A 26,770-nucleotide genomic window follows, 5' to 3' on the forward strand; every position below is an offset into this window, starting at 1 on the left:
CACAGTTTACCCATACACACTCATCCCAGGCTTAGAATGCAATGGTTTAATAAAAATTACAGGTTTCTTCAAAGGAATGAGCATTTGGAAAATCCACTTTTAAGTTTCTGATGGGCAAACATAAGTTAAGCCAAACTCAAGAAAATTAACCTGTGGGTATTACAAAAACAAGCGCTTTGAGGAGACTTAGGTTTTGCAAACATTTTGTGCATCTAAAGCAAAAAACATCTATTGAAGAGATTCAGTTTCTTGGCAGTTTTAAAATTATACTGGAGCTATTTTTGGTTCTAATATGCTGCAATCTAGGTGGCTGATGACAAGTTATATCCCACTCTCGTTTTTTTAGGTGCTCTCAAATGTACCTAGAATTATACCTTAACATTATTTAGACAAATGATAATTCTAGCAACAACTACAAGATGCAAAAAAAAAAAAAAAAAAAGTTTTTTTTTTTTTTTTTTGGTGGTACTGGTGATTGAACTCAAGGGTACTGAGCCTCTGAGCCCTTTTTAAAAGCTTTTTAGTTTTGAAACAGGGTCTTATTAGGTTGCTTGCAAATCTCATTGAGTTGCTGCAGCTGTCTTTGATTCTGTGATCTTCCTGTTTTAGCCTCCCAAGTACTGGGAATTACAGGTTTATGCCACCACTCCCAGCTCAGATGAAAATTTTATAAGTTTTAATTGGCCCAAAACTGTAAGGCAACTTTTTGTTTTGAAATATTGTACAAGCCAGGCGTGGTGGCACACGCTTATAATACCAGTGCTTGGGAGGCTGAGATAGGTTTGAAGCCAATTTCAGCTACTTAGTGAAGCTCTCAGCAACTTAGTGAGACCCTGTTTCTAAATAAAGTATAAAAATAGAACTGGGAGTATAGCCTGGAGGCAGAAAAGCCTCTGGGTTCTACCCCAATACCACACACAAAAAAAGATACATTGTACATATTTTTAAATTTACACATTAAAAAAGACATGCTTTATTTTTAAAATATTTAAGTATTTCTTCCCTTTTGAATAATACTTTTTTTTCACAAAAATAATTAAAGTAAGAAAGGTAATCATACCTTAAACATAAACAATAAGTGGAATAGAAAAAATAAATATAGCTGTATACTTCAAATCAGAAATAAAACTTGGAAAAACATAGAAATCCTATTATCAATTATGACCACTGTTGTGACCCAAAATCTATTAAAATCGGTGATATCTACCCAAGACTCAAGATATACTATTTAAGGCTGGCTAGGCATTGATGCAGATTATTTAATAAGTAACTACTTGGATATAAGTCCCTAGGACAAAGTAAAGTCATTCAAGGCTTTATTTTCTAGAGACCTAAAGTGGCATGAGTCTGATCCATTTCCCACAATTTTTGTGCTTTGCTTTCCAGACTCAGTGAATCCAGCTTCCCATATATCTGGGAGCAATTACTTTGTTTTTTAATTCTGATTCCTTAACTACCACAATGACATGTATATAGTAAATGATTAGTAAATGCTTACAGAATTAAATCTATTAATTTAAAACTACTTTTGGGGAGCTGGATAACTGCAATGGACTGAATGATTATGTCCCCTCAAACTTCGTATTTTGAAATTCTAGCTCTGAATATGACAGTAGTGGGGTTGGGGCCTTTTGGAAGGGACTAGGTCACAAGAGTAAAACCTTCATAAATAGGATGAGACCTAGAGAGAGCTCTCACTCCCTTTCTGTCAAGTGGGAACACAGGAGAATGCAGCTGAAGCAGGAAGTGTACCCTCATCAGACACTTGATCTGATGATGTCATAGTCTTAGATTCCCCAGCCTCTAGAGCTGAGACCTATAAATGTCTGGTGTTTAAGTCATTCAGTTTATGGAATCTGTTATAGCATCCTGAATGGATGAAAACAGGAATAAAAATAATCATTTGCTCTAATTCTTCAACAGTTTTTTTAACCTTGAAATAATAATGTTCATGTGGTTCCTAATAAAACTCCCATAAACCTTGTTTAATGTCAACAAATTATAATAGATTTTTAAAAATATCAGGACATATTATTCATTTTATATAGTCTTGCCAAGTTTCCAGAGAAAGGTAATGATGTATGTTTAACAAAAGACATTCTTATCATTTGTTTAGATGTTATTTTGCTAGGGTAACAATAATATAGGTATAAATTAGAAAAAAAATTAAAAGCAAGAAAGTTTTATGTTTTTTCCTTAAAACTAACTTTCTAACAGATCATAATAAAAGAAACTTTTGGACTTGTTTCTAGCAACTGAAAGCCTGAATCTGGAAACCAAAATGGATCTGTCAAATGAATTGAAAAGAAATGAGGTTTCTTACTTCCAAGTTGTAAAGCACTCTGAAGGTGGACATTCCAGGAGCAAAGGAGCGAAACAAACTTTCTAAGATTGAACTGGCACTTGGCTGATGCTGCTGCTTTGAAGAAAGAGACGGAGATTTTGAAGACTGAGAACTTGATTCAGATAGCAATGTCTTCTAAGTTTAAAAGAAAACAGAAAAACACATCTTAAAAGCATAAATTAGAGATGCATACATACCCATATTTATAGCAATATAATTCACAATAACCAAATCATAAAACCAACTTAGATATACAACAACAAATAAAGAGATTACAAATTTATGGGATATATACACAATGGAATTCTACTCAGCAATAAAGAACAAAATTATGTCACTTGCAGGAAAATGGATGGACCTCATGGAGAACATTATGCTAAGTGAGATTAGCCAGTCACAGAAACTAAAGTCCTGTTTTCTCTCATATGGGGAAGCTAAAGAATAATCAGGATACAAGGATTTTGGATAATGGAGAAATCTCAGTGGATGATGGAGGAGGTCTACAAGAGGGTGGCACTGAAGGGGAGAATCAATGAGGTAAATATTACCACTGAATTATGTATATGTAAAATTGCTAATGCCAATCTCTGTATCATGTATGAAGAGGAGGGAGTGAGGAGAGCTCAGCAAGGCTGTGCACATATATGTCCGTATTAATCTGAACTATATAATGATGTGAGGTTACAATGCACAAATAAAAGTATTTTTTGGGGGGGAAAGCACGAAATAAAGAGAAACATCTCAGTACATATTCTAATGTTTTCTCATTGATATAAGTCACACTAATGAATTTTTAAAGTAAAAAGCTTTATAAAACCACATCACTCTATAATTACTAAAAGAACAGATTTTCCCATACAAGTTCCAATGTTCAGTGATACACATATATTAGGTGAATGCTTTCCAAAATGCATCCTAAGAAATATTAGTGAGATCATTTTGTTTCCATGCTTAAAATTTTATTTTTTTAATTGATAATGAACTGGGTGTAATAGCAAATGTGTGTAGTCCCAGTACTTGGGAGACTGAGACAGAATTGCATGGTAGAGGTCAGCCCCAGCAACTTAAAGACAATATTTCAAAATAAAAAAGGCTGGGGGAGTAGCTGAGATAGAATACCACTGTGTTGCTCCCTAGTATCCTAAATAATAAATATTGATAAGGAATGAAATTATGAGAATGCTAAAGTAGCAGCCTTAAAAAGTTCTTTTTAAGTACTAGTGTTATATCTTATAATTACATTAGTTGTCTTCTCTCTCAAATTAACACTTAAGCCATAGATAACATGACTGAGTTGGTCTAAGTTTCAACCACTAAAACATAAAATACAAAACTACTAACAACTTTGGCTTAAATGAATCTATTCTGAAAACATAACTAAGCAATATGATAAAGCAACTTCCATCTCCATATTATCAACTGGTTAGGAAGAATACTCTAAAAAATTAAACAAAATGAACTTTAAACATCACTTGTGAAGAAAATTAAATGATTTTTTTTTCCCCCAGTACTGGGGATGGAACTCCAGGGATTATATCTCTGAGCTACACCCCCAGTCCTACATTTTAGTCTTTATATATTTTTATTTTTTGTGTGTGGTACTTAGGGTGGAACCCAGGGACTTTTCTACCTCCAGGCTATACTCTCAGACCTATTTTTTTTTTTATATACTTTATTTGGAAACAGAGTCTCACTAAGTTGCTGAGAGCCCCACTAAGTAGCTGAGGCTGGCTTTGAACCTGTGCGTTCCTCCTGTCTCAGCCTCCCAAGTGCTAGGATTACAAGTGTGCAACACTATGCCCGGCTTAGTCTTTATATTTTTTTGAAACAGGGTCTCACTAAGAAGCCGAGGCTGTCCATGAACCGCAATCCTCTGGTCTCCGTCTACCGAATGCTGGGATTACACATGTGCACCACCACACCCGGCAAATGATAATCCATTTATATGAACAACGTAGACAGGCAACACTGAGACCCACATGACAGAAGAAAAATATTTCAAATGAGTCAAAACCAGAGTTTGACCCCAGACAGGTTAACGCCATGTCTTTGGGCTTCTGTTTCTATAACCATGAAGGGGAAATCACAATATATTAAAGGTGCTTCCAACTCTAAAATGTGATCTCTTTATAATTCTGTCAGTGCTTTAAAAGTTAACATTAAGTTCTGATTTCCATTTATGGCAAAGGTATTTAAAAAAAAATATTAGGGGAAAGATGGTATCCTATGGCCTGCCTATGATTTGGGGTTGTGTCTTCATTGAATCCTGATATAAAATTCACATGCTAGTTAAATAACTATCACAGATATACATACCTTTCTGCCTAAAGAATCAAGTTGGTCCAAGGCTTCCTGAATAGCTGGATCAGTGGGTATCAAGAGCAGAAGCTTTCGTACTCGTAGAGTTATCCTGAAAATTTTTAATACAAATTTCTTTCACATAGGCCAGTTTCAATAATAAAGCCACTTGTATGAGATGTAAAGTAAAATATACTTCAACTGAAAAGTTACTAGGCTCATTAACCTTAGATACTTTCTCTCACGCCTCAAAAATATTAATACATACCTTGGTTCTTCTAGATTGGCAAGCTGGTACAGCATGTCAAATACATTACACACGAGAGCCATCACCACACCAGGGAGAGATTTCTCCTGAGGAGAAAAAGCAAACTGTAACTATATATTTACCAAAGAATTTTCTCCTTCCAGCAAATGTAGAAACAATAAAAATATTAGTTCTGAAAGACTGGTATTACAAAGTCTAAGAAACATAGTGCTCATCAGCACTGAAAAACATTAAGGGACTACTACCTTTCATATACCACTTGGTACCCCCCTTCCAACCCCTGCTGGTAAAGGAACTGAGGTGCAAAAGGCAGGAAGTTTAGAAGAGAGATAGGACAAGGGGCATGATTGTAAGAAATACAAGAAATTGGCAGCAGGAACCACTAAAAGCTAATCACAGCTCTGCTGGAGCCAGTGAGGTAAAATTGGTGTACATATATATGCATATACATTCATACCAACACATACATATATGTAATTAAGTTGAGAAAATAAGTTATTGTTTTGCCTAAAGATCATTCAAAACAAAGTGGATGTAACTGCAATGTGATTCAGATGTGATTAGAGAACTACTTCTGGTGGTAAGGAATAAGAAACTAAGCAGCATCAGAAATATATTTAGAATATGAGGCAGTTTAAAAATGTTAAACTTGAAGATGCTATGTACCACTGAGATTTCTTTCCTTAATTATTATTACATAAGTATAGTTACTTTAAAAAATACTAAATCTGATTTCAGTGATATTTATTGCAAAAGTATGCTAGAAATTAGATACAGTCACACAAAGACCTTATTTTGACATTAAAGGAATATACATATACAATAAACATAACAATAAAATTCCTATGTGTCCTTTAAATATGTTTACTTCACATGAGCTTGCTCTCTTGACTTAAAAGCCTAAAGAGCAGTATTACTCAACTTTGTACCCTTGGAGCCAAGATCAGTTCTGATGCAGAAAAGATGTAAGATATATAAAGGATCTATGAACTCATGAAATCATTCCAGTGCTGACTGAGGACCTATCCTGTTCTAGGCACTGTTTCAGCAGCTGGGGATGTGGCAGTGAACAAAACAAACATCTCCTCTTGTTGAGCTTACATTTTATAAGAAAGACAGATAAGAGGAATTTATAGTATGTTAAAGAAAAAACAGTGGTGATGGGAAATGAGAAGACTGTAGGAGTAGGAATGTGGTTGAAAATTCAGACAGAATTATCAAAGAAGGCTTAATGAGAGTAAAACTGGTGCAAGTGAATACCCGAGTACACTGGAATGAAGGAGCCAGCCCTGGAGGAGGCAGCGCACAGGCCCTGATGTGTCAGGGCATAAACAGGGAGACAGCGCAGCTCGTGTGTGAGGGGATGGTAGTGGGTGAGGGCTTCAGAGACACTCAAAGGGGCATACCAAGTAGGCACCAAGGTCTCCATAAAGACTGGCTTTCAATGAGTGACACGGGAGCCATGGAGTAAGCTGACTTGTTAAGAGCATAGGGATCGTGGGGGCCCTGTAGAGAAGAGACAAATAAAGGGAGAAGCTGATATTACAGAGGGAACTCCTGAAACACTCAGGTCAGGCATGATGGTTGCCTTATGGAAGGAAAAAGTAGCTGGATTCTGGATGTATTTTAAAGGTAGAGAATTTCTGGATGTATTTTAAAGGTAGAGAGCAATAGAGGAAGGAAAAAGTAGCTGGATTCTGGATGTATTTTAAAGGTAGAGAATTTGCTAATGGATATGGGTGTGAGAGAAAGAAGGGATCTAAGAACTTTGGCCTGAGCAACTAGAAAAATGAAGATGCCATTATCTTAGAGAAAGATTGGGAAGAGATCTGGGGTGAGGGTAAGGTGATAACAAAGGAGAGGTAAGGAATACAGTTTTGGATATATTTGGCTTGGGGTACCTGATGGAATTTAAGAGGAGATACTGAGATACATGTATCCATCTACTAACACATCCACATATACATGTGAATGGATGAATAGATCCACCCAAGGATCCAGGATAGATCAACTCATGAATCCACAATAGAGCCATACATGGATAGATGGGTCCACATATCTATCTACTAACGCTAAAGATAAAAATTAGGGAGTTAGCAATGTACATCCTTTGGGACTGGATGAAGACTACTAAGAAAATGAATATAGAAAGGTCCAAGCATGATCCCCCAAACACCTTTGTATAGAGATGGGAGAGGAAGAGAAATAAGCAAAAGAAACAAAAAAATACCAGAGGAGCAGGAGTCAAGCAAGTCCTGAAAATCAAGTGAACAGAGTATTTCAAGAGCAAATGCCACATGCATCAACCCCACTGAAACATTTAGAAGATGAGGGTTGAGAAGGGAAGTAGACACATTAACTAGAGAAAAGCCTGATTCTTTTCAAGAGGGGCCAGAGCAGATGGCAAATGGAAAACTGAAAACAAATGTAGACAACTCTTCGAGGAGCTTTGCTTATTTAGGAAAGGGAGACGAACTGAAGGTGGAATTGAGATGAAGAGTTTGAAATGACCCAGTAGGGAGAAAAAAAGTGAATGGATCAATGAAGAGATGTTTGACAGAACAGTGAGGGGCCAGGCAGAATGACTTGGTGCTTCAGAAGGTTCTATTACTCAGAAATCTAGTAAGTCAAACACTTCTCCCAATGGAATCCTAGAAGTTCTCAGTTACATAGTTCTGAAGAGTCAACTTATCTGAGAGAAAAGAACATAATCATCCAAAACTGCATAAGCTGAAGACAAAAAGATCCTGGCTGCTAAACTCCTAAGTTTGATTTCTAAGTTGAAATCACTCTACCTGCTCCATGGCATACGATGAACTAAAAACCCCACTGCTGGTGCTGCTGGAGCTGGTTGAGGAATCTGCTGAGCTCCCAGAGGGCGTCCCGCTGCCAGAGGTCTTTACTGTAAGCACTTGTTCATCAGAGAAGCCCAGCTGGTGGAGAAGCTTTTGATCTTTATTCACTGTCAGCTGTAAAAAGTGGTTTTGTAGTTATTGAAAGGGAAAGAAAGAGGAAAATATTCACATCAGGCTAAAGTGCCAGAAAGTACTATTTAAACCCACCAGACTATCATTTGTAAATATCTGTATATTATCCACAGGACAGCACAGCTGCTTGGCAATCTTCCACCGGACACTCCCTATGGTTTCATTACTGTGGGCCTGTAAAATAAAATTCAGCACTGTGTGAAAAAGTTCATTTACTCCTCTAAATATCAGGTAGGGACCATCTACTATGTACCGGACCCTTTCTAGAAACTGGGAACACAGCAGAAGCCTTGCAAAGCTTCTCTTCTGGTGACATTAAATGTTCCCACCCACTAAGCATGGAATAAAATAGCAACCCCTCTTACACTACCCCACTGGGCTCCCCTTGCACCAGCCACCTTGCGTACCTTTTACCCGACTCCTTTGCCTAGGAAGTCTTTCAAGCAAATATTTATTCATCACTTTATTCAAGTATTTGCTCAAATGTCACCACCTCAGAGAGACCTTCCCTGTCTACCTTTATGTAAAATACCTGATGCAGTTATCTCCATTAACACTATCCTCAGGAAAAACAGCATGAAATGGCTGCAAAGCTTACTATAAACTTACCTCTACTGTGAAGGTATCTTTGGTAGACTCACAGGTAACATTAAGAGTTAAGAGATGTCCATGAAATGAGGCACCATGAGGTAGAATAGTTCGTGGAACAGAGTAAAAATCCTTAAATAAGATAGAAGTCAAACAAGTCAGATGCACTGTGCAATTATTAAACATGTCAAAAATACACACCTAACACATACAGTATGGCAATATAATGAAGTTAATTTTAGGAGAGGCCTACCTCGATAGTGATCACATAACGTTCTGCAAGTAGCAGCAATCTCTCAATTATTACAAGTTTAGTGGATCTATGACAAAAAAAAAAAAAAGTCTTAAGACATTTGAAAAGAACTGCTGATTTGAGCTCAGTTCTCATCTGATTCACCCAAACAATTGCAGCACTCACTAGCAAAAGAATAAAATCTACAAAGATTAAGCTTTCCCTTCACCTACTGAGAAGGCTTACAGTTGCAGTGCTTAGATGGGATAAGAGAGAAGATGGCAGTCCCTACCTATGTTTTATTTCCCTTTATTTTCTTTTTCTTCTCCCCTCCCCCATTTTGTGGTACTGAGGATTAAACCCAGAGGCATTCTACCTCTGAGCTATACCCCCAACCCTATATTTTATTCTTTATTTTGAAACCGGGTTTCACTGAGTTGCAAAGGGCCTAAGTAGCTGAGGCTGTCTGCGAACCATGATCCTCCAGTTTCAGCCTCTTGAATGCTGGGATTACAAGCGTGTGTCACCACGCCTGGCCTCCCTTTTCCTTTTAAAAAGCAGTTTTTCCATAAACAGAGAACCCATCAAGAATGAACAGTCATAGAGTTTCTCATAATTTGACAACTAAAATATGTCACAAAATTCTAGAAACACATGGACTCTGACAAAGTTCTGAACTGCCTGAAAATTAGAAGACAAAGGCAAACCATTAAGTATACCATAAAATGAACAACATTTATGACCAGTAAAAACATTTGTTTTCACTTCTGTAATCACTTGCCTATATGGAGACTGAACTGACGTCGCTACAGTTGGCATGGCAGTTGCTGTAAGCATCTTTGTTGCTCTGGTTACAGCATGTGTCAGAGTGGGGCCACCAAGTGCTGAGCTGGCTGCCTATAAAATACGAAATAATCATTCTATATTAGGGCTTAACCTGGACTCTTGACATCTGGGGGTAGCTTAAATTTTTTTGTTATTGCAGAAGATTGTCTTGGGCATTGTAAGGTATTTATCAGGTAGGTAAGTAGAAGACCCCTTCTAGTTTTGACAGTCAACGAGGTCTCCAGATATTACTAGATGACCTCTGAAAGAGAAAATAAGACCCAGTTGAGAACTATTGTTCTATATATGTTAAAATTTATATGGTACCTTATATAGGGGTACTTGAATACTTTCAAGTTTTTTTTTTATGATTACTTATTAGGTTGGAAATAACAATTCAGGAAATATTACATAAATGATAGCATATATTCATCATTAGAAAGATTAGCTTATTGACATTTGGCCAGCAGCATTTTATGCATTTGGAATACTTTTTATAGATACAAAGTTTAATACAAATTTCAACTAAAAGTGAATGTTTAAGGCTTTAACCATCATGTTGGAAATAGGATACTGGAAATATATATTATATTGAACAGCAGATTTCTAATGGACAAAGATAACCAAGACCACCTATTACTGTCCTACTTTGGTTTTTAGTAGCATTTACCATATAGACTAATGAAGCATGGAGAAAGAAGGATAGAGAAATAAGGTGATTACATAAAATTCCTGGACAGAAAAAAAAAAGACTTTTAGAAATGTGGAATGTTCAGTAGATCTATATTCTGAACAAAGTTCCTATACCCTAATGGGGAAGTATGGTGGAGAAAAAAAGGAAAGATTTTTTTTTCTTTTTTTTTGTGGCACTGGGGGGTGGAACCCAGGGGCTTTTCTACCTCCGGGCTATACTCCCAGACCTATTTTATACTTAATTTGGAAACAGGGTCTCACTCACTAAGTTGCTGAGAGCCTAAGTGGCTGAGGCTGGCTTAGAACCTGTGCGATCCTGTCTCAGCCTCCCAAGTACTGGGATTACAAACATGTACCACCATGCCTGGCAGCCAAATACTTTCTTTTAATTTTTTTTTTTTTTTTAAATTTTTGTGGGTCTGGGGATGGAACCTAGAGGCATTTGACCTCTGAGGTACACTTCCCTGCCCTATATTTTATTCTTTGTTTTGAAACAGGGTCTCCCTAAGTTATGGAGTGCCTCACTAAGTAGCTGAGGCTGTCTGCGAACTGCGATCCTCCAGTTTCACTTCCCAAATGCTGGGATTACAAGCGTGCGCCACCACGCCTGGCTCTACACATGTACTTCTATACATGGGATGTAATACCATGGCAAATGTCTGTTCTCTATGCCACAATCTGGTACTCTCGACAAGTTCATCAATAGGTCCTAGCCACAAACCCAACTATTATACATTATCTAAAAATATGAAATAAGAAAAAGCATTAATTTCAAAGACAGAGTAAGTAAAACTTGTTACTCACTTCTAATCTTGTATAGCAATCAGCAATGAATTTCTTATGTAAAGACACTGAATCCTGAAAGTAGGAGTCATAAAAAAATTAGAATTGGGCTTTGGCATTTAGTTGTAACCATTATTCAGGACAAAGCAGCAAAATAAATAAGACAATGTGGGGGAATTCCAAAGATCACTATTTATCAATAAAAATACGTAATTTTTGCTTTGCTTATACATGAATAACTTCTTTCCTTTGACACTTACCTTCTTTAACCTAGGATTTAGATTAATATAACTATAGTTTATGATTAACTGAATAGCTTCATTAGCAATTTCTTCATCAGGTGATTCCATGGCTATTTTCCAAATGAAATCCATTCCTATTAATTCCAGTTTTTCTACATACTGTTCAAAAGAAAAATTAAATTATATATAAATTAAATTATGCAGCAAACCAGTATCACAAAATTACATGTAATTATCTTCTGTTACATCATGAGTCGACAGCTCTTCAGTTTAATATGAATTAAGGCTACAAAAACCAAACTATGTAGGAAAACACTATTGACTGATAGGGAACTTCAAGATAAAAAGCAACCAATGACTGTAGCACTGAACAACCACAAAGAAAGAAGAGGCTTGAAGATTGTACTCTAGACATTCTAGCATGGAAGTGAAATGGGCACCATCTCTCGGAGCTTGTCTTCAAAAGGAAATTGTCAAGCTAGAAGTGGTTACTAATTCTTGGGGCTCAATCTGAGTTTCTCAGAGCTCAGTTAGAAGTAGTAGGGCCCAGGACTTACAAGATCTTGTTAATATTCTTAATATCTCAGAAAGCCAGGTGCTGATAGAAAAAAACTTAGAAAAAGAGCTAGTTTTCTGCCTTTTTTTTTTTTAAGGGGCACATGTAAATATAAACGTAAGTTATATGCCTTCTATAGATCACATTTCCCTGCTTTGTCTGTTCCTAAATTTTCCTACCCCAATCCCTTCCACTAAGATCCCAGGAATGAATACTGTTACTCTTTTAGAGACATGTGAATTGCTGGATCTGAAGAGTTGGAAGCCTAGAAGAAACTAACTGTCCTCCACATCCATCTAGCTGCTCCAGGTCAGTGAGAAAGCCAAGAGACTGGTGATGTGAGAAGTATGTCACCAGCTTACGTGGCTCGCCAGGCGCAGGAGAGCTGGCTAAGGAGCCTGTGGTGCTCTCACAAAGAGGCTCTGCCATCGATGTACAAGGCAACAGTCAAGAACATTTTTTAAAACAACCATGTTTTCCCTAAATTAGAACAAAAATTTTTTTCCTGATTAAGTTGTATTAGATAACCCAACTTATCTAGATTTGAGAGTAATGTACTTACCAACTGAGCTCCTTGTCTTTTTAATCGATGATCACAGAGATTCACATTTTCAAAAAAAGTCTTAAATAAGTTAAAGCCTGAAATTACAGAATTCCAGATAAATTAATATACTCTAACACAGATAATCAACAAGACTCAAAATGGATCAAGAGTTAATACAACAATATTCTTGGCAATAGTTTCTTAGATACAGTATTAAAGGCATAAACAGCCAGGTGTGGTGGCACATGCCTGTGGACCCAGCTACTCAGGAGGCTGAGTAGAGCCCAGGATCTTGAGACTAGCCTGGCCAACATAATAAGACTGTGACTCAAAAATAATTAACAAATAAATACACAAAACTTGGAAAAACATACCAAGAAGCACAGCAGGAAGATACAGTTAAATTGGCCTTTATTAAAACTTAAAACTTTTGTGCTTCAAAAGACACTATTTAGAGCTGGGCGTGGTGGCGCACGCTTGTAATCCCAACACTTGGGAGGCTGAGACAGGAGGATTGCACAGGTTCGAAGCCAGCCTAGCTACTTAGTGAGGCTCTCAGCAACTTAGTGAGACCTTATTTCCAAATAAAGTATAAAATAGGTCTGGAAGTATAGTCCGGAGGTAGAAAAGCCCCTGGGTTCCACCCCCATTACCACCCAAAAAAAAAAAAAAAAAAAAAAAAAACCAATATTTAGAAACTGAAAACACTATTCACAGAATAGGAGAAAATACTTGCAAATTATATGTGATAAGAAGATTAGTATAGAGAATACATAACGAACTGTTACAACTCAACAGTAAAAAGATACCTCAATTTAAACATGGGCAAGGTCAGGTGTCTATAATCCCAGATACTTGGGAGGCTGAGGCAGGAGGCTGGTAACTTAAAGGCCAGCCTTAGCAAATTAACAAGATCCTGACTCAAAATAAAATAAAGAGGGTTAAGGATTCAGTGGTAGAGCACTTGCCTAGCATGTGTGAGATCCTGGGTTTGACTCTCAGAACCACAAAAGAAAAATAAATTAAAAAGAGGCAAGTAGTGAGACACATGACTAGACATTTCTCCACTGAAAATATACAAATAGCAAATCAATACTTTTAAGATAGCACTTTACACCCACTAGAATGCCTTAAGAAAAAAAAAAGGCAGACAGTAACAAGTACTGCTGAGTATGTAGAAAAACTGGAACCCTCATATATTTATGGTGGGACTATAAAAGGGTGCAGCCACTTTGCAAAACTGGCAATTCCTCAAAGGTTAATATATGTAACCCTGGGATATATCCCCAAGAGAAATGAAAATATAAAACCTGGTGCATGAATGTTTATAGTAACATTGATAATAGCCCAAAGTGGTAAAAAACAAATGTCCACCAATTAATGACTAAATAAATGAAATATGATATCCACAGTAGAACATTACAAAAGCTAACAAAAAATTGATACTGATACATGCTACAACCTGGTGAGCCTTAAAAACATTTAAGCTTTAATATAATGAAAGAAACCATAAGCCAGCATGGTGATGCACACCTGAAATCCCAATAGTTGGGAGGCTGAGACAGGAGGATCACAGGTTCGAAGACCGCCTCAGCAAGTAGTGAGACTCATCAATCTAGTGAGACTGTTTACAAATAAAAAATAAAATTGAGCTGGGGGTATAGCCTGAAGGTAGAGTGCTTCTGGGTTTAATGCCCATTACCCACCCCCCAAACACACACATACACAAAAGAGAGATAAAGAAACCAGATGCAAAAAGTCACAAGTAGTATGATTCCATTTTTATTAAATGTACAAATGAAAATAATCGATAAAGAAAAAAAAACAGATTAAGAGATGCAGCAAGGCAGGAATGAAATGTGACTGCCAGTGGGCACAGGGTTTCTTTTTTGGGGTGATGGAAATGTTTAAGGATTACAAAGTAGTGGCTGGGCAGGGGAGGGTAGGCAAGTCTCAGAGGGAAGAGCTCCAAGAGTTATATGCATGTGCATTTCTATCACTCTGCACCCCAATATAATGTATAATTACAATGCATAAAGAAAAAAAAAGAAAGCAAGCAGTGGTGGGTGTGGTGGTGAATCCCTCCAATCCCAGTACTTGGGAGGCTAAGAGGATCACAGGTTGGATGAAGACCATCTCAGCAACTTAGTGAAATCCTGTATTAAAATAAAAAATTAGCCGGGCGTGGTGGCACACGCTTGTAATCCCCGCGCTTGGGAGGCAGAGACAGGAGGATCGCGCAGGTTCGAAGCCAGCCTTGCTGGCTTAAGAGACCCTGTTTCCAAATAAAAATATAAAATAGGTCTGGGAATATAGCCCGAAGAAGGGTTTCATCCCCAGTACCACCAAAAATAAATAAATAAATAAATAAATAAATAAATAAATAAATAAAATAAAATAGGGCTGGGGGTATAGCTCAGAGATAGAACACCCCTAGGTCCAATCACCAGTACCAAAAGGTAAGAAAAAGAAAAAAAAGTGAAGATTGCATAACTTTGTGAAATTGCTGATAGTACATTTTTAAAAAGTGAATTTTATGGTATGTGAATTGTGTCTCAGAAAAAAAATTTCAGTTAAACAACTAAAAGAAATTTTATACTTTGATATATGTATTTTTACATTAATAAATCTTTTTTTTGTGTGTGGTACTGAGGAATGAACCCAGAGGCATTCTCCCCCTGAGCTGCACCCTCAGCCCTATTTTACTATTTTTTTGTTTTGTAACAAGGTCTCACTAGGTTGACCAGAATCTCACTACTTGCTGAGGCTGTCCTTGAACCTGTGATCCTCGTGTCTCAGTTGTCCAAGTACTGGGATTGCATGTGTACATTTCCATGCCTGGTTAATGAATCCTTTGTACTAAGAAATTTCAAAAACAATTTGGCAATCTGGTTTATCAGGCCATATAATTTAGAAATTAATTATAGAATACAATCTATGTAAAATGGTATTTAGTTGTGTATATCTAAATATGTTTTTATATGCACAAGAAAAATCCCAGAAGCTGGTTAGCTGATTCTGAGAAGTAGACTTAGAGGGAAAAGCAAGAATAAAAATTCTTACTCTATAGAACTAAAACAAATAGTTTTAAGTCATTCCTACCATTCATTGTGATTTCGTATGATTCCAACTTCAGGATTTTCTCCTTGAAGAGCTGCTGCTGCACGTCACTCTCGAGATCGTGCTGTCCTTTTGTAAACCACTCAAAGCACATCTGTGGATGAAGACAGATACAGGCCATAATTAACCAATACACATTCCTCTCTGGGAAAGTAAACACACATTATTCTTAATACTTCAAAAATTTATATAATTGCCAAAATGCCACTCAAAATTGAAATGTTTGGAACTCTGAAACTAACTGAAGGAGTTACTAGTATATAATCAAGATATGCATTCATACTTTTAACTGGAGTTTACATCTGGGTTTCCCCATCAACATCTATTAAGTCTTGTGGTGAGCCAGGCACTGTGCTGGGAATCATCACATACTTAGTCCTTCAACAATCCCATGAAGTAGTTACTATTATTCTATAAAACTAGACGAACAAACTGAGATTCACTGTTAACAAATATCAAAGTAAGTGTCTGTTCCTTGTTTAGTCTGTTTTGGGCTGTTTAAATATAATTTCAAAAATCTGATTAATCTTGAAATACTTCTGGGGTGAAATACCAATCAAAGTTTTCTAGTAGTAACTTAAAACCAGTTGCACTGGAAGGGAAAAAAAACTAAAATATATCTAGAATTCTTTATCAGTACTCACTTGGTCCAATTTGGTATTTTGTACAAAATGGTATAGAGATTATCAATAAATTAACACATTTTTTATCATGATATGCTATATATAGTACATATAGTATTTAACTTTTATTTTTACCTTAATATGTGTACGTATAGTACTTACTGCACTTACAGTTCCAAGTCTATACTATTTATGCTCATGTAAACTGGAAAACTTTAGCAGATGTGAAACACACACAAAAAAGTATATCATTCAAGAGTATAATATTTAAAGATGTCTGTCTGGTTTTACCCATAATACCATCTTCTTACCTCTCTATCTAATTCACAAACATCCGGGCCAGTCACAAGACACTCCCAAATTTCCTTGGCACGATTCCAACCCAAATACAGCGTAGCTTCTTGCAAGAAAAATGCCAGAAATTTCAGATGTGCCTCTAAATACTGCAAAAAGAAATAATGTTAATCAGTTAATTCCAGACATTCATACCTAAAAGAAACATTAAAACAAAACTTTAAATTTACAAAACAAATTTACTTTTGCCTTTTCATATAATTTATGGTAAAGTAAATGTGATAAATCTGTTTACTAGTTGTCAGTACAAAATAATATAAGCTACCTCAAGTCTATTACAAATTTGGTTGACTATAGATGTCAATAAAATGTAATTTCAGAAACCTCAAAGCAAAACACTAAGAACATTATTATTCAATTGATAAAAAAAATCCATTTTTCATTTTCAGATCAAAGACATTTTATCATCTGTAATTCTTTGATGATTCACTTAAAGATTAACTCATATTCTTCCAAACTTCATTCTGAAATTATTACAGTACAGTTAAGGCAAAAACTGACCATTACAAAGCTATCTTATACTACCTTCTTATAGTTATACCCAACAAACATTACTTTCATAGTTCAAGTAGAAAAGGGTCAAATGAATGTGGTAAATCATAGAACAAAAAAAAGTGTCCGATACCTCCCGGTAAGTGTATCGGCCATCCACTAGCGTCAAGCCAGTTAGGCCTCCAGGCCCAGCCACAGCTGCTGCAAGTCGATGACAAGCTATCAAACTTCCTGTTACCAATTTCACTATTTCAAAATTTTTCTTCAGGTCTTGAATAATGCTCTTGGCAAAAACAAAAAGAAAAGTGGCATGAGAATTTGCAATTATTTTGTTGGTTTAATACAGCTTCTACTTTAGGATGTAGTTCTAGGGAGACTTATGTCAGATATAAGGATTTCCTCATTCACATTTCCTACAGAAGAATAAATAAGATCAATCTGGTATTTTTTCCCCCTAGGGAACTAATAAATCTATCAACTAATATTTTGTATGTAAAAGAGATTTGTTTTTTTTTTAAAAAAGTATATTGTTTAATTTCCATGTATTCATGTAATTCTTCTGGATCTACTGTTGATTTCTATTTTATGATCTGAAAAGATCAAATTTGCTAATACGTTCTTTGTAGCCTAGAATATGGTCTATTTTGAAGATTCCATGAGCAGCTGAGAAGACTGAATTCAGCTGTTGTTGAATGAAATATTTCATAAATGTCTGTTAGTCCATTTGGTTTATAGTGTTCCTGAGGTCTGATGAGTCTTTATTGATCTTTTGTCTGAATGATTGACCTAATGCCAGAAAAATGTGCTGAAGTCTCCTAGCATTACTGTATCAAGGTCTACCTAAGTCTTAATGTAAAGTAGTATTTGTTGTAAGTGGGCATGCTATTTACTATTATATCTTCTTGTTGGATTGTTCCCTTTATCAGTAAGAAGTGATTTTTGTCTCTTGTTTTTCTGTACACTTTTCCAGGTCTTTTAAGTCTATTACAATGAGAAAATTCTAGCTCCTTAAGCAAACTCATTATTTTGCATTACGAAGTAAACCTCTGAACCTTTTCATATTTTCAAAATACCATTCTAAGAACTGACTTATATATTTTAACAAATTAAGCACATAAAAAGGAAAGGAGCTAGGAACATATCAAAAGAAAAGCTCCACAGAACTGAAAGCAGAATGAGGCTTAAACTCAAGATTATCAAATACGTTAACAAACATAAAAATATAAGTGACTCTAAACTCAGTAATTTTAAGCCACATTCAATTATAAAAGGTTATACAAGTAATTTTTCAATAATCAAAAATCGATACACTCTTACCTTGTCTTGCTTTTGATAGGTTTGTTTTATGAATGAGCGGGTGATTTCATGGAGCTGACGCAAAGCTGGTACTACCCACACAAACTGGGGATTGTTAAGCTGAGATGACTAGAGTTAAAAAGAAGTTATATTCATTAAATTTAGAAATAAATGGCACTTTATTAGCTATAAAAAATCTCCAAGTCAATTAAGTTTTATTTTCACACATTCTATTTTTTTCCTCTTCATATTGTTCATTTTTTAGCTTATCTCCATGCACTCATAATTCAGTCTTCAACTTCTTATTCTGCATGCAATTTCCTAAGGCCAAGAACTGCACACAGGGGTGGATGTGAAGTGACAGTAAATATACAGGGGTACATCAGCAAAAAAGACAATATAGAATTAGCAACTTTAGAGGATAGATAAAGTAGCACAGGGCTGCTAAGACATGTTGGCACAACAAAATAAATCAACGGCAAAAGCTTAATACTGACCTGGCTGGCAAGTAAAATGGAATAATACGGCTTTCTTTAATTATATGATTATGATACTGACAATGGTCTAAATATTAAAAAATAGGGTTTGTTCATGTTCCCTAGTTACAACAATTTCCTAAGAAGTAATTCTATTTTTGTTAATAAGGGGTCAGGGGTGTCGTACAGAAGTAGAGTACATACTTAATACGTGTGAAGCCCTGGGTTCAATCCCCAGCACTCAATCTACCTCTCAAAAGAGCCCTTTACAATTTTTATTAACTATTACAGATACACTGTTCTGTATATTTTCCAGAACACTTTCAAATGTAGTGTGTGTGTGTGTGTGTGTGTGTGTGTGTGTGTGTGTGTGTGTGTTTTACTGGGGATGGAACCCAGGGGCATTCTACCCCCGAGCTACACCCCCAGTCTTACTTTTTATTCTTTATTTTGAAACAAGGTCTCACTAACTTGCAGAGGGCCTTACTAAGTAGCTGAGGCAGTATACTAACCCACAATCATCCTGTTTCAGCCTCCCAAGTACTGGGATTACAAGCATGAGCCACCATACCCACCCAAATGTTTTATTTCTGAGACAGGTACATGACAATCTAGATCTTCAGTACAGCCTTGAAAAGTCTAATATGTATGTAATATTCTTTAAAAAGAGACCTGATTTTTAATAAATAGCACCTTCTAAACTATAAATTTTTTTTACAAAATGTAAGAGTATCAGATTATACTTTTAAATCAACTTATTAAAGCTTAAGTCTTTGCATTTACTTAAAAAGCTGAATTTTTTGTTATAAAGCTTATGCTTTATAGTCTTTCTGCAAAATGAAGCCTCCTATGGGGAAGAAAAATACTTTGATGTCTTTTGCAAAAAAATCTTACTACTGAATATGTAAATATTAGTAAGCTATTGCCAAAATAATAAATACTCCTTTCCTTGCCTCATAGAGATTAGCCAATCAATTAGCAAATACCATATTTCCTGGATTCTAAGACAGGTTTTATAAATTTTAGTATTTTTGAAATTGACACTTATAATTATGTCAAAAGAAACTTACCAGCCACTAGGCATAGGTTTAAGTTTTTTACAGCTGTCCTTCCCTAAATATGTGCAAACTTAGTTGTATACAAAAGATATTTATCTAGCTGTCATTTGAGTTGTTAGTTGGTATAGGTAGTACCAAATAAGGATGGCTGTAACTTAAATGTGATCAGTAATAATTTGTAACTTAAATGTTAACAAAGAGATGGGACTATGAGGCAGCATTACCTAGCTTATTGTGACCATCAATGCAAATAAAAGCAAACAAAACTGTCAGTGGTCTCAGAATAAATCAGTTTTCAAAGCTAGAAAATTCGTGTGACAGACTCATACTCTGTGAAGGGGTAAATGCATAATAAATGTCTAAGTTGTACTTTTAATTCAGAAGTTGTGGTATTAATTATTCCATTACAAAAAAAGCAGCTTGAGTTTTATGAAAGCAAACACACAAAAACTCCATATCCTTCAACTTGCCTCAAAATTATGCCACCAACCTAAAAAAAAAAATCTCAGAGCAGCCCAGAGAACCACCATGAGAGCGACAAGCAGTGTGCAGTAGTAAAAGGCACATAACCCAGAGGCCAAGGCTCAGCCTCCGACTGAGAAGCAAACAGTGGCTGGTCAAAGTAGCAGTACAGCTTCTTTTTTAATTTGCTGTAAAACTTAAGAAATCTGCAAGGGAAGTTTCAATCACTACCATCTTAGAATCACAGAAATAAGGTATATAGTAAAGGCTATTTGTGAGATTATCTAGAATATATCTAAAATAAAAAGTTGGAAAACAATAAGTGATCAAAATTATGAGGCTTCCATCCAAACTGGTACCTACCAAAAGGATTATATAAATTAGGATATAAATATAAGCCATTTAGCAATAAGCAGATATATTTAAAAGTTATAATCAGTTAAGTCAATAATAGTTAGAATACTTTTTATTTGACATGAAGAATTATCTTTTAAAAGTAACTCAATTGTACAATAAAATTAAATAATTGGGATTTAAGAAGTATTGCTGATATAGCCTTTCTAAAGTTTAGCAATCAGAAAAGATGTTATTTATCCCATTACATTTTGACATTATATTGTCAAGGTAAAAGAAAAATTTAAATTACTCTTCTGCAATTGCTAAATACTATGGTAAAAATTAAAATAAACATATATAATAATGTCCTGGAGTTGAAGTTTTGAAGCAGGAGTTAACAGGATGTCCGAATTAGTTTCTTAATGTTACATAAAGCCTAAGATACCAACTGGTGTTGCCTGCAAACCTACCTCTAAATTCTCTTCACTCTTTACTAAATGACTTTCTAGTATCAGTATTTCCAGTGAAAAGGAATGCACTACCTGAGGTAGTACATTCTGCTTTCAGGCTGTTCTCAAAAAAGGTCACTGATCTACCACACTGAAACATATCTCTGTGAACTCTTTAGGAGACCAAAAGTTGAGGTAAACTTCTTTGTAATCATCCACTAAGAACCTAAACCTAAAGAAAGCTTCATATTCTTTCTTGAGTTCTCTCTTCTCAAAGATGAACATCTCCACGAAATCTGTTTTGTTTTTCCAGACAGGCTTTTATCTAGAACCAAAGCAAAAATTTTTGCAAAGGAGAAAACTTTTTTTTAAAAGTATTTCCTCCTCTGCTAACGACATCACTCTGGACTGGACTGAAGACATCTTGCTACTTTTGCTTTCTATTACATGTTTTGGCAAGTGGAGGCAACTCAACTGTATACATGTTGAGCATCCCTGATTAATAAATCTGAATCCCAAAACTAAAAACTTTAAGAGCTGATATGCTCAAGAAGTTTCCTATTTTAAAGCATTTCAGATTTCAGAATTTTGCACTAGGGACACTCAACCAGTAAAGTCTAGAAAAATCCTAAAATTAAAAAAAAAAAAAAAAAAAAACACAGAAACAAAACTCTGAAATCTGAAACACTTCTGGTCCCAAGCATTTCACATAAAGGATACTCAACCTGTATAAGCGAGGCCTTGGGAGTCCTCATAGGGCGATGAGGAAGAAGTAATAAAGAAGGGAACTAATATTTACTGAAAGCCTGCCAGGCACCATGCTAGGAGGTCTAAGATAATAACTTAAGGAATATACTAATACCACTAAGTAAATAAAAATGGTATTTTTTTGGTTTAGTAATTTTTTTGGATGACACATTTAATTTTTTTTAATTGAAGGAAAAAAGAAGTGAAATAAGAGGGAGAGGGTTGGGATGGATAGTGGAAGGAATAAAAGAAGCAAAGGAAAGAAAGAGGACCAAGGGAGCCAAGGGTATCCTGGCAGAATCTACAGAAATAAAGTTAAGAAATAAAGGTCAGAACTTCTGAACACAACAGTAGAACTTGGGAATTTAAAGAGTGTCAAAAGCAGAGGGAAGGGGAATCGTTGGGGAATAGAGGTAGCTGAGGGCAGGAGGGGAGTAAGAGGTGGGTGATCTTGTCTTACCCTTTGCTTAGTTTCTGTGTAGCCTGGCAGGGAGACATAATCCCCAGTCAGCCCACCTTGCTGCCTGGCAGGAAAGGGCATAGCATAGAAAAAACACCTTTAGTGGCAGTAAATAATTCACCCCCCTGCCTGGAGCCACATCCAGGGGGCTTTGATCTTCCCACTGATCCCCTTCAGCAATGTGTACTTTCAAAGAGTGTCTGTGAAAGCACTCAGTAAACTGACAAAGTACTATATAAAAATGCAAGATATTATTATTTGGAAGGGAACAATGGTACACCAGAATTTTTTACTGGGAGTAGTGGGGAAATTAAAAGAAAAGAAGAATATTACTTTCCAGTCTCATGAAATGACTCCAGGAATTTTCCTGTTATTTTTTAGTTTTGTTATAAAACAACAGACATGTGTGAAGTGACTGACTGCAAAGAGAAGCAATAAAGATGCAATGAAGCAACTGACTGGATACCCAGGCAGTACTGAGCTACGACAGGGAGAGTAACGGTTCACAAGGATTTTCTGGTTTCAAAGGCCATCTCCAGAGAAGGGAGCAAGTCCCTTCAGCTCTGACCTTCAGATCTATAAAGATATATGTCTGCTGCTGAGAAGAAAAGACCATGTTTTTTCCTATAGAGACCCTTTTCCTCTTACTACTAAAGGATTTGAACTCCTTCAGTAACATGATGAAAACACTTCAATCATAAGAAGAGAGGTTGCCAAATTATCTGAGTTACAGAGCTGAGAAAATTGGAAAAATTCAAATTGCATCCAAGTAGAAAGAGAGCAATGCTACTGAATTAGAGGAATGCCTTATAGCCCCAGCATTACTAGCTTCAGTATGCAAAAATGCCCTTAAAAATCTGTAAAACTAGATAAAGAAAATTCACTTGGTCAAAGTTTAGTATCAAATTATGAAACGTGTTTGCTTATATGTCCCTAACTAAACTTTACAACCAAATACAACTCAAGAAAATTAAAAGCCCACAAATCACCAAAGCCTGTTACCAAGACCAAGAGACTCTGAATATACCAATGCAAATTAGATAGCAACATTCCAGATCCTTTAAAGAAATATCAAGGAATATATGTGACCAATGAAATACTAAGTCACTAGTTCTTTTACCAAAAACTTTTTTCAATGTTAATAACAAAATAAAGTTCAGAATAGGAAACCCCTCCTACCATTAGGCTTTTAAGTGTGAACTGGGCAATTGGAGGGCCCAAGGGGGAAGACAACATGCTGTGCCGAGGGCAGCACCACCAAGAAAGCACCCCCACTGAGCAGGCCGCAAAGGTTTGAGGCCTCAAGCACTCATAAACGCTACATCTGCTACCCATCATTTCCAACCATACTGCGCAAGTTCACGGCAAGCAGGAGACTGGAGTTCTGAAGGCTAGGGGTTCTAAGACACTAATTCCTCTTACATCACCATCTAATTCCATCTTTTAAAACTTGAGCATTAGCACCAAGCTCAATGAATGATTGTGTGAGATATTACTTTAGAAACACATCTGAACCATGCACCTGAAAACTATATGCCAGCACTGAATGAACTTTCTTCCTTTCTCTTATCTAGGAATATCCCTCCATATCCCACTTATGGAAGAAAAATGGATATACCTCTATAGAATACATTCTACCTTTTAAAATTGTGCATCATTAGATCTAACTTAAGAAAAAAAAAAATGAAGCCAAAAATCTTAAAATTTCCTAAAAGTTATATAAAACTACTCTTTAAATGTGACCCTGCATGTCTTTCCCTAGAAAAGTCAATAAACTACCAAGCTTTAAATAATAAAACACAGGTCATAAATATCAAGTATGTATATGAACATTACACTAAGAAACACTAATACATATTAAAATTCTGATGTAACATTAAATAATTATTAAATTAGTATACCTTTTAGTTCGTTCCATCTGCAAATTCTTACCTTGAATCCATCCTTTTTGTTTTTTTCCAAACCTGACCATTCTCCGGGCTGAAAATTCATTTTAAGAGAAATGTAAGTGATACAGTAAAAGCAGTATGTATAACTTTCCAATCCTGGACTCTAAAGATTCCAGACAGGACACTTATTTTAATTTACATAATAGGGGAAGAAAACTACTTGGCTCTAATTACTCACGCATTACTGCTGCTCTGACAACAAAATTAAGACCAAAGATAAAACCAACCCTTTTAATATCTTCTATGCATTTAATGATGTAGCTCCTCTTGATTGCTTCCTTGACTGCATAGGCATCACTAAGGATTGTCAGGTGCTCCTCCAGGGCTTGCTGAATAAGGCTGCTGGGCAGGGTTGGAAGATGAGCCAGTTCCCAGAGGACGTCTAACACCTACAATAATATCATTATTAATAGCCAGCTAATATTCAAGTAAAACTAATTTGTAGTATTTGTAGCTAAAAATAATCCATCCGATTCTCATGCCTTTCCAGAAGTGGTCTCAAAGCGAGCTTCCCGGCCTATCCGTCCAATCAGACTCAGCAGCTTCTGTCTTACTCTATCACTCTCAGTCTCCCAGCTCTGTGCAACAGAAAAGACAGGAATTGTATCACAATCACAATTTTGGAAAATTTTGCAAAAAAAACTTTAAACTCGAGCTAAAAAAAAAAAGTTAATGAACTAAGAAAGTTCATTTAAACACTGATTTTAGGGGGAGGGAGAGCCTTAGGAGCTTAAAAAACTTAGAAAAATTTAGCCGGGCCTGGTATGGCACATACTTGTAATACCAGTACTTGGTAGGCTGAGACAGGAGGATCACAGGTTTGTGGCCAGCCTCAGATACTTAGCAAGGCCCTATGCAACTTAGCGAGACCCTGTTTCAAAATAAAGAATAAAATAGGGCTGAAGGTATAGCTCAGAGGTAGAATGCCTCTGGGTTTAATCCCTAATACCACAAAAAATTGGGGGGAGGAATTAAACTGTAAGCAAGTTCGGCTGTACACATACCTTCTGAATGAGAACAAACAAATGATTAAGCTGATCTGAATTAAATTTCACAGCGGCTGCAGCAATAATAGTGTGAATGTTCTCGATCACGGTAGATGATTGTCCTGACTAGAAATAGGAGACATTGGAAAAAAAGTTAGCTCTTGGAACTTGGCAAAACCTCGGTCTTTTCCCTAGCAATTTATACAAGAAAAAGAAAAAAAAATATAACAAAAATAAATTGACTCAAGTCTAATCAGCATTTACTTGCATAATAATGGCAAGACTGCATGAAGCAAACAACATAAATGGTTATCATCTGACCTTATTTAAATTTGTGGCAGAATTAAATCTTTAAAAGGATAATGTAAACAAAAGAAATCAGAATCAAATTCTCAGTTTGATATTCACTTTAAGAGAACAAAGTATTTTCAACTAGGTACAAAATTCAAACTGACTAAATTACAAGCAAATGTACTCAATCTTAGTATTTTACAAATGATCTTGGGAATCTCAGATGAGAGTATTATCTGTTCTATTTTTAATTTTGCTAATCAGTATTTTGTGCTTCACTTAACATTTTTTATCCCATGTACAATAAGCTTCGGCATGAGAGGTACAGATTCTATCATCCCTGTGGCTGACACTCTGTAATTCACAATACTGTCATGCCTCACTGTTTACCATGTGAGAAACCTTAAAGGCAGGGAATATTCATAGATTCCATTTTTTAATTTTCTCAGCATCTCATATATGTATAGAACTGTTCACTGAATGTAGCAGGGATATACAGTATAGGCACCATGGTCTCTAATCTTACTTTATATTCACAAAATTATATGAGGATAGTCAACCAAGGCCATGACATGTGAAGTAAAATCTGAGACCTAAAACTGTCCTTTTTTAAACTCTTGCTCCTAACTTTCCACGGTTTGCTCTGTAAAGCTGGGCTGGGAGCCTGCCAGCCACACTTCTGACAGTCCTTTGCCAACTACCTTCCCACTAGTGATGGGAGATGAGAAGGCAGTGAAAGGAAGGAGAGTTTCCATTTAGGCTCAGAGCACAAATGCAGAGTGGGCTCAGGCAGCAAGGGATTCTGGAAATGCTGGTGGCGATGGCACCTTTGACAGTTCCAGGACTTGCAAAGGAAGCACCTCAGAAAGCAACTCCCTCTCCTGGAATTAACACCTCTCGGTGTTCCCCCAGCATTTTTCTTCTTTTTTCCTTTTTCATCTAAGCAACACCTTTGCAAACAATTACCTGCACCCAATTCTCAGTGTTTGAAACACCTGGCATAATTTGTTTCCTGACCAGATTCTGGTGACAGTGTTTAAGTGGACACAATCAAAGTGGGCCCCAGGTTCCCTCTGGCTTAGCAACTAGAGGAGGATAATGCCAATACTGGAGAAGTCTAGATTTGGACCCAAGGAACTTGAAATGTCAGTGAGAGATACATGTGAAGGCGTAATTACTATATATTTAGGTATGCTTCACTGGGGCTCCTAGAAGAGGTCAGAATCAGAAATATGATTCAGAGTCAGCAATATATAAATGTAGTCAAAGGCACAGGAGTTGATGAAACTGATGAATGGAAGCTTATATACT

At 36.2% G+C, this 26,770-nt stretch overlaps 1 protein-coding gene across 1 annotated transcript in view; it reads right to left on the minus strand.

Moving 5' to 3' along the window:
* The window catches only part of USP24 (ubiquitin specific peptidase 24), a gene marked incomplete at both ends in the record, with an annotated part of 137,394 nt that overhangs the window by 61,876 nt on the left and 48,748 nt on the right, over nucleotides 1-26,770 (minus strand). The window contains 19 exons of the mRNA XM_080690941.1: nucleotides 2,324-2,479; nucleotides 4,661-4,754; nucleotides 4,911-4,996; nucleotides 7,706-7,879; nucleotides 7,973-8,071; nucleotides 8,507-8,617; nucleotides 8,739-8,805; nucleotides 9,499-9,614; nucleotides 11,040-11,093; nucleotides 11,279-11,419; nucleotides 12,379-12,455; nucleotides 15,463-15,574; nucleotides 16,415-16,546; nucleotides 17,083-17,232; nucleotides 18,267-18,374; nucleotides 24,166-24,213; nucleotides 24,410-24,571; nucleotides 24,665-24,760; nucleotides 25,187-25,294. Coding sequence (XP_080547067.1) covers nucleotides 2,324-2,479; nucleotides 4,661-4,754; nucleotides 4,911-4,996; nucleotides 7,706-7,879; nucleotides 7,973-8,071; nucleotides 8,507-8,617; nucleotides 8,739-8,805; nucleotides 9,499-9,614; nucleotides 11,040-11,093; nucleotides 11,279-11,419; nucleotides 12,379-12,455; nucleotides 15,463-15,574; nucleotides 16,415-16,546; nucleotides 17,083-17,232; nucleotides 18,267-18,374; nucleotides 24,166-24,213; nucleotides 24,410-24,571; nucleotides 24,665-24,760; nucleotides 25,187-25,294 — 2,091 coding nt within the window. The remainder of the gene's footprint in view (nucleotides 1-2,323; nucleotides 2,480-4,660; nucleotides 4,755-4,910; nucleotides 4,997-7,705; nucleotides 7,880-7,972; nucleotides 8,072-8,506; nucleotides 8,618-8,738; nucleotides 8,806-9,498; nucleotides 9,615-11,039; nucleotides 11,094-11,278; nucleotides 11,420-12,378; nucleotides 12,456-15,462; nucleotides 15,575-16,414; nucleotides 16,547-17,082; nucleotides 17,233-18,266; nucleotides 18,375-24,165; nucleotides 24,214-24,409; nucleotides 24,572-24,664; nucleotides 24,761-25,186; nucleotides 25,295-26,770) is intronic.

The sequence above is a fragment of the Muscardinus avellanarius genome (genome assembly GCF_963383645.1).
Source record: "Muscardinus avellanarius genome assembly, chromosome: 3".
Classification (NCBI taxonomy): domain Eukaryota; kingdom Metazoa; phylum Chordata; class Mammalia; order Rodentia; family Gliridae; genus Muscardinus; species Muscardinus avellanarius.